This window comes from Populus euphratica, unplaced genomic scaffold, assembly GCF_000495115.2.
Source record: "Populus euphratica unplaced genomic scaffold, PopEup_1.0 scaffold329.1, whole genome shotgun sequence".
In the NCBI taxonomy this organism is placed as follows: domain Eukaryota; kingdom Viridiplantae; phylum Streptophyta; class Magnoliopsida; order Malpighiales; family Salicaceae; genus Populus; species Populus euphratica.
Window position 1 is genome coordinate 457,464 of NW_011500009.1, and position 7,536 is coordinate 464,999.

Sequence of the window (7,536 nt, forward strand, 5' to 3'; positions counted from 1 at the left end):
TAATGCCAAGGGGATCTGAAACATTTTAACATATTTTTTGCACGTCCTTTGTCCAGAAATCTAAGTTTCGTTGAAACGTGCTGGTTAAATCACAAAATTGAATCCCATAGAGCTGTTTTCATGGAATTTTCTCTCCTCTGAAAAAGGGAAAAAAATCTCGTTGACTCTATATCACATGGAGATCAAAGGCATACCCCACTTGAAAGGCTCCCCTTGCCTGGAGCACTCTCTTAGCTTAGCTATCTACCAGCAAGAAGGATCTTGATCTATCGTATTCCTTTGTTTCAACTATCCATTTCCCTTTCGAGCTGGAGGGCTCACAATTGCCACCCCATAGGCTTCATGACCGCATCTCTTCATCGGCGGGCCCTTCATACCTGATGCCAAGAACCTTACTGTTGAACTTGATGTGCTTAAGCAAGTCAAAATGAAGTGCATATGACTGCTGTCAGAAATAATTGATTCTTGTGAAGGATAATCAAATTTGAAAAGGCTATCTTATTGAACTGAAACAATGAGTTGGCTATTAATAGCCTTACAAGAAACTTGAAACAGAAATATAACAACCCACGTCAAACAATCTCTAGGTGGTTACTGGCTAGAGGAGAACAGGGCAATCTAAACAATCGTAAACTACTGCCAACAAAACATTTCAAAATAACTAAACAACTTTAACACAGATAATCTAAAACTTGATTTTGGTCGGGAAGGAGCTGTGTGACTGAATCTGGCCATGGAAAATCTGAGAGCTGATATACTGGCTTAGGGGACTGGAGCTTCGTAGCCTCTATAGAATTAGTCCAAACTCCTCCAATCTTGTTTCTTAAATGACAACCAAACTCATTGGCTTAAATTAAAACATTGTGATTAGCCACCTTCTCCCCAACGAAGATACAAGGCTTTAGCTTGCAATACACAAAGGATCAAAATTTGCACTTCAAGACTGCTTCTCCTCGTACATGCCCTTGAACTGCCTCCTCCAGCTTCTCCTTTGTCACCTGCATCTCATCCACCATAAATTAACAGAACCTAAGAAACAAATAAAAAACGGAAATACCAGTTAACTAAATATGTACGCACCTTGTTTCCTAGATGCAATTCATCATCCAAAGCATAGAGCTTGAACTCAAACCTATGTCCGTGTTTTGGCAGGACTGGTCCACGCCATCCAGGAAGCTTCCAGCCATTAACCCCTTCTTTGATCACAGCATATTCAACGCCAAACTCTTCTTCTTTTCCATAGAAACCTTCAGGAAGACGCTTCACATGAGGTGGTATGTTAACCACTACCCAATGTGGCCACGGCACATTAGGGCCATCAGGGTCTGATATATCCAAGTCCTGCACCACAAGAGCTAGGCTCTTGGCTCCTTCTGGCACGTTGTACCATTCAACTGGTGGAGATAAGTTCTTTTTCGCACCTTGACCTTCTTCCGTGTACTTCCTTGGTAACCTTCCTTCATTATCTATCTCAGGTGATACCAGCCTGAATTCATCAGCCATCACTAACTACTACCACAAGCTTAGCTTTGATAGGGTTTTGTCAAGTTCACTACCCTCATTTGAAGCTGTATATGAAGATGATTCATCAAGGTTGTATGGGTGCAGGATACGTGGTGGAAGAAATTTCGAGGTGTCAAGAGAAGGTGCACGAAGAATAGATGGGTGCAGACACATGGACGTACGCGTGGAGAAAGGAGAAGGGTTTTAGACGATCAATACTAAAATGTTCTATGACTTGTTGAAGTAATTTGCTTAAGCTAAAGAAATTGATTGCATTTCGTTAGAAATGAAACCAGCAAGGCATTAGCCTGACCTCCTAGAAGAAAACAATTGCATTACAGTTTGAGCTGTGCACTTTGTGCTGAATTTTAGTGCAGATAGACTACCACTTCATTTGGCACAAAGGACTAGGAGGATAAATAAAAGTAGAGAGATTGCATGGAAGAGATTGAGTTTATTCTCTCTTTGACAATAAAGACAAGGACCCGAAGAAGAACCCGAAAAATCCCACTAATGCTTCCTTAATTCTATACCTCATGATTTCAATTTAGATGGATCTTCCATTTTAGACGATCCATCATTCCCCTTGTCCGTCCCTCTTGACAAGCATAGCCTTGGTTAGTAATAGAATTTCAAGATTAGTCATTTAAGGCCGCGTTAAAAGCCTAGAGAGGGATTAAAGAAACATAATCATGTTTCATGGACCCAAGTACGCTCTAATTAGGGAAGAAATACAGCGAAAATTGACCAGAGTCAGCAGTAGCGAGACAGAAATCACATGCAGAGCATCAAAATGGCAATGGATCATTAGACAAGCAAAACACAGATAGAACATTGCAGCTCAAACAAGATGTTGAATATTAATGTGAAATGGTATCCAGGGAATAAGTCCATAACACAGTGATTCCACATAAACAGGGTCAGGGACAGCTCTCGTCTCAAAGCATAACAGCAACTGAAATAGTTTGCCACGGACCTTCAGAATGAAGACCAACCGGGGGATTATATCTTCAGGCCCCTTAAGCTGCTGGTACAATTGACTTCTTCTTTGTGATGAAATGCTCTAGCTATAGAACTTAACTTCGAATGACTCGATACCCGATACCAATTAGCGAGACACAGGGAAACACAAACGTTATTGCAGCAGTTTTAGGATTAATGGCTATTGTTTATGCGAAGTTTCAGGTAAGAGAATAAATCAATCTTCATTCTAAGAGATATCGTAGGGGTACTGATCCATCAAACACCATTTCAGCTGGGCCAGTCATGTACACATGATTGTCTTCCTCCCTCCACTCAATCTCCAGTGGACCTCCAGGTAGATCAACCGTGCAATTCTGTTTAACAAGAACATTAGCAACTAGTGTGTGTGAAGAAGAAAAAAATACTGATCAGATATCTAATACAAAAAAAAAAATCAAAATAGTTAGCATCCAGCAATAACTCTAGTAATCTCTGAGCTTGAAATAAATGAATCTTGTTTGGAAATAGAAGATGTTCAAAGACTTGCTATATAACCTGTAGGCAAGTTTAAACTTTTAATCTGAAACTTACCATCCCAGCACGTCCCTCTAGAACTGCCGCAACAACTGTTGCGCAGGCCCCAGTTCCACAGGCTAGTGTTGCTCCTACAATCCCAGAGCCATAATGTGAGTATTCCAGTCAAATAATCATAAAGGATTAGTAGATACAAAACAACATGGTAGCAACACGTGATTTATGAACTAGATGCAAAACCACTTGGTAGCAAAACGTGATTTATGAACTATGACTGCAGAATACATGAATATATCCATTAATGTCCATGGCAAACTAACCTGCCCCACGCTCCCATACACGCATTTTGAGATGTGAAGGGGAATAGACTTGCACAAACTCTGCAAATCACGTTAAAAAATAAATAAAAAGATGACAAGTAAATTTTAGCAATGAGATCCCACAGCGAGTGGTCAAAAGACAGCAGAGAAGTACTGATCACCAGATTTATGAAATATTACTGCTTGAGGATGCAGGCACAAATATCTCATCAATGCAGGCAAATTCACATGCTCACTCATGCATGCGATGGCAGAGAGCAGTATATGCACACTAGAGTGGGTTTGAGATTCTCAAAGTCCTCAAAGACAACTTTCGGAAACAACACAACTTCTGATTTGTTTTTATATGTATTTTCACCTGTAAATACTTGTCAAGTTGCAAAGTGCAAAATATAAGAATTTAATAGATAAAAAAATGGATAACCATCCTCACACCATCCTATAGTTTCCTCAATTTTACACTGCGTGAAATTTATAGAAAACATGCTTGGTCAACGAAAAATCTCAAATCAATTTGAAATGACCAAAATAACCCCATATATATTATATATAAAAAAAACCTAAATGACACCCTAAACCTTCTCTCTCTTAGATTTACAAATTCTTTCTCTTCATAATCAAAATTCTCTTTCAAAACCTAAATTGATTACAAAATCACAAGTTATGTCATTTGTAGTCGATTATCTTGGAAAATTTCTTTTCATTTGGAAGCAAGCTGTCTCCTCTCATCACCAACTGCTGGAATCTCTCTCTCTAGTGTTGGTCGTCTGGAGCTCACCAACAAAAAGGTATGTCTCAATTGTTTTTTTGAATCAAGACTTCGATAATCATTGTCAGCAGGTTTAGTTGTTAAATATTGTTATTTCATTAGAATATAGACTTTATGACTCAATTTAACCACAAAAACCTAAATTTGTAACTGTTGAACCGTAGATCCCAATTCTAAAAAATCCTTAAAATTCAATTTTTATTGTTCAAACTTTGATATTCAGAATCCCAAATGGGCTTTGGTTCAGACCCTAAGAGTTTTGCCACAATGTTAGCATTGTTTCCATTATGAGCTTGTCAATAAGTGGCTTGCCACTAGGTCAATTTGCCTACACTGTGGAGCTTTTACTGGAGCTGACTCAGTTGTTTTATCTATCACAATAGAGTAAACAATGAAACCCCGGTTTATATCTCTGCAGATTATGCCTGTAAATGAATTAGAGTACAGCAATTAAATTATGAATGTACTTGCAAAGCATTGCTCTGTTTGTCTCTTGAGTTATGAATATTTTTATAAGCGCAAGAACCTTGTTGCAGATATGTAACAAGAAGGTGGATATAATTGATAAAAGTGAAGGAGCCTTCTATAATCATTTTTCTCATAACCCAGCTGCGAATTTCTCGATTTTATCCCTCCGAGGATTACAAGTGTTGTTGCAATGTGTATTGATTGCCATTTATTCTATGAATTCTCTCAAAGACTTAAATCTCTCCTTATAGGATTTAGGGCCAGGAATTCAATAACACTTTCTCAACATTTTTTAACAAATCAGGGCTGAAAATGAAATGCTAAATCAATTTCTACATCCTTTTTCAGTTTTTTTCTTTTTTGAAAAAAGAAAAGAAAAAAAATGTATGCATCGTTTTCAGCATTTCTAGCCAACATTAATGCTTTGCAAAAATTCTACAAATAACTGGCGTGCTACTGAACATAATTCCAGGACATGCCAACATTAATGTGGTTGATGTATTTTGGCAGCTGGGTTTAAGAATTTTTGATAGTTGAATTGAAGAATTATATCAGCGTTTTTATGGCTTGTGCTTATGTGTGTTTTGACGTAAGAATATTTGAATTTTTGGCAGTGGAATTGGTGGAGAAGAAATGAGTTTTTTTTGTGTATTTTTTATGGAGAAGAAATGTGTGATTTTTAGGAGAAGAAAAATGGGTGTTGAAATGTGGTCCAGGAAAAAAAAATTTGCAACGATAACTTTCTTCGTTAATTTGATTAATTTGATGCACCGGGGGTTCTTCAGTCTTTAAATGATATATAATGGAAAATTTGTAAATACTTTGATTTTTTTATTGATTTTTTTTGTGCCATGTAAACTATTAAAAACTTACAAAGTTCAGGATGTTTTCTGTAATTTTCAAACAAAGGGTAGAATTAAGTAAACTACAATATGATCAGGTAATTTTGCGGAAAAAAAACAAATCCCAAAAATTGCAGAACTTTAATCCATTTAACATACACCAGACAGGAGATCATTAATAAATCATATGAGGATACCAATTCAATGAAAGTGCCAAGATTTTTAATCATTCAAAGGATGTATGAGATCAAAAACTTCAAAGTTAAAATCAATGTCCTATCAGGCACTCCTTCCATAGACCAAAATTTACGCAGAGGGAAAAAAATTCAACATAATCAAGCTTTGGAAACTGTTATAATCCAAGACTTTTCACCACGAGTACTAACCAGTGTTTGTTCGTGCTGGGAACACCTCATGATGTTCGAACTTAGGACCAATTTGAGCCAAATTTAATGCATCAACCTGCAAATCCTGTCATCACAAACAGAGAAACAAAAAGCATCAATAACTAACCAGCAAAGAATACCAATCATACCTTCCCAGTTAAGCCGTAACACTCAAATGCCAAAGTTTTAACCAGAAGTACATACCTGCCCTCCTTTGATGCCAAAAGTGACACAATGAGGATTCCCCATGCTAACACAAGTTACATTCCAAGTCACTCCATCCACAACCAATTCCGACTGAACAACAGCATCATTCTTATTCGCAGCCAATTTCGTCGGCACATCAGCTGCTTTAAGCACCGGCTCTCCCATATCAACCTTAACTTTCCCATCTTCTTGAATCTCAGGAACAATCAAGCCAGCACCAGTATGCACAGAAAAACTCAGTTTCTTCCCATGTAAATTCTCTAGCTTAGCAATAAACCTTGCAAAACACCGCACCCCATTTCCACACATCTCCGGCTCACTACCATCAGAATTAAATATCCTCATTGTATAATCAGTCCCATTAATCCCTGGCAATGCAAAAATCACCCCATCTGCCCCAATCCCAAAATTCCTATCACATAACTTCGCTGCTTGCTCTGGAGTTATCTTGGGTTCACTAGAGTCCCTGTTATCAACCTGGCTCAAACAAACCAAGAAGCTTAAGAAACGCATAAAAAAGAAAAGAGAAGTTTCAATCTTTGGTTATGTTATGGAAAAGGGGATTACCAAAATGAAATCATTGCCGAGGCCGTGGTATTTGACAAAGTGAAGGTATCTTCTGCCTTCTCTTTGATCAAGAAAGGAGGTTTCTGATGAAGTTTTCTGGGTGGCTGCTGACTCGATGCTCGTTGAGGAAACTACCAGTGGCCGAAAGTTTGGGTTTTTGAGAGAGTTCAATCGAATAATAGGGAAAGAATTGAAAGAGAGGAAGAGCTGGGAATGACGAGTTGAGCGTCTTACAGAGAGGGATGTGGCGGTGGCGGCGGCAGCGGCTGCAATGGCTTCGGCCATGGCTGCTGTGGTTTTGGAGGTTTTCGGTCGTTGGGGACAGAAGAGAGAAGAAGCGGTCACGATTCTCTGTGTCTGACTTTTCAGTGTCTTTTTTAAATTTTTTTATTAATATTAATTTTCAGATCAATTTATATATATCTCAATTAATTTTATAAATCTCAAAAATAAAAATCATATATACCATCAATAAACTTGAATTTATAAAATCAAATCGCGATCTCTAAGAGCAGGTTTTCTTTTACAGGGAGGGAGGGAGAGCGTAATTAATCTTAACAAATTAAAATTGAGATTACTTTATTAATAAATTATATTTTTGCCCTTCACCTGAAAAACGAATAAACTTGTCTAGGGGTAAAAAGGTCTTTACACAGGACACATTTTTCATTCTATGATTGTTCGGGACAAGTGAGTATAAATTTTTACGGAGTTAAATTAATTCATTTAATTCATTCCTTAAAAAAAAAAAAAACTTTGGTCTTGGGATTTTTTTAAAAATTTATTTTTTATAATGTATAGTTTAATTATTTTATTGCCTTTACAACCAAAAGTTTTTAGGCTTGGCTTTACGGACATATTAGTCATTTTATATTGGTTTTTTTTGGCAATATTCATGCAATTTTAGTTGCAATTTAATAATTTAATTAATAAAAAATTATTTAAAAAATTATAGCCCATTTAGTGGAGTGCATCAG

The 7,536-nt window shown here is 37.2% G+C and overlaps 2 protein-coding genes across 2 annotated transcripts; both read right to left on the minus strand.

Moving 5' to 3' along the window:
• Positions 1 to 527: 527 nt before the first annotated feature.
• LOC105141357 (PEBP (phosphatidylethanolamine-binding protein) family protein) lies at positions 528 to 2,238 on the minus strand. The gene is made up of 2 exons (XM_011048548.1): positions 1,081 to 2,238; positions 528 to 998 (listed from the first exon to the last, which is right to left on the minus strand). The coding sequence occupies exons 1-2, from the start codon at positions 1,501 to 1,503 to the stop codon at positions 924 to 926; spliced, it is 498 nt and encodes a 165-aa protein (XP_011046850.1). The 5' UTR covers positions 1,504 to 2,238; the 3' UTR covers positions 528 to 923.
• Positions 2,239 to 2,337: 99 nt separating this feature from the next.
• LOC105141358 (diaminopimelate epimerase, chloroplastic-like) lies at positions 2,338 to 6,944 on the minus strand. Its single transcript, XM_011048549.1, has 6 exons — positions 6,560 to 6,944; positions 5,990 to 6,469; positions 5,786 to 5,870; positions 3,321 to 3,380; positions 3,058 to 3,131; positions 2,338 to 2,840 (listed from the first exon to the last, which is right to left on the minus strand). The coding sequence occupies exons 1-6, from the start codon at positions 6,842 to 6,844 to the stop codon at positions 2,709 to 2,711; spliced, it is 1,116 nt and encodes a 371-aa protein (XP_011046851.1). The 5' UTR covers positions 6,845 to 6,944; the 3' UTR covers positions 2,338 to 2,708.
• Positions 6,945 to 7,536: the final 592 nt, after the last annotated feature.

Coding starts and splice junctions, on each gene's coding strand:
- LOC105141357 (XM_011048548.1), bottom strand. CDS start 1,503: ATGGCTGATGAATTCAGGCTGGTATCACCTGAGATAGATAATGAAGGA. Junction 999..1,080: donor AATTGCATCTAGGAAACAAG/GTGCGTACATAT, acceptor GATGAGATGCAG/GTGACAAAGGAGAAGCTGGA.
- LOC105141358 (XM_011048549.1), bottom strand. CDS start 6,844: ATGGCCGAAGCCATTGCAGCCGCTGCCGCCGCCACCGCCACATCCCTC. Junction 6,470..6,559: donor TCGGCAATGATTTCATTTTG/GTAATCCCCTTT, acceptor TGTTTGAGCCAG/GTTGATAACAGGGACTCTAG. Junction 3,132..3,320: donor TGTATGGGAGCGTGGGGCAG/GTTAGTTTGCCA, acceptor CTGGGATTGTAG/GAGCAACACTAGCCTGTGGA.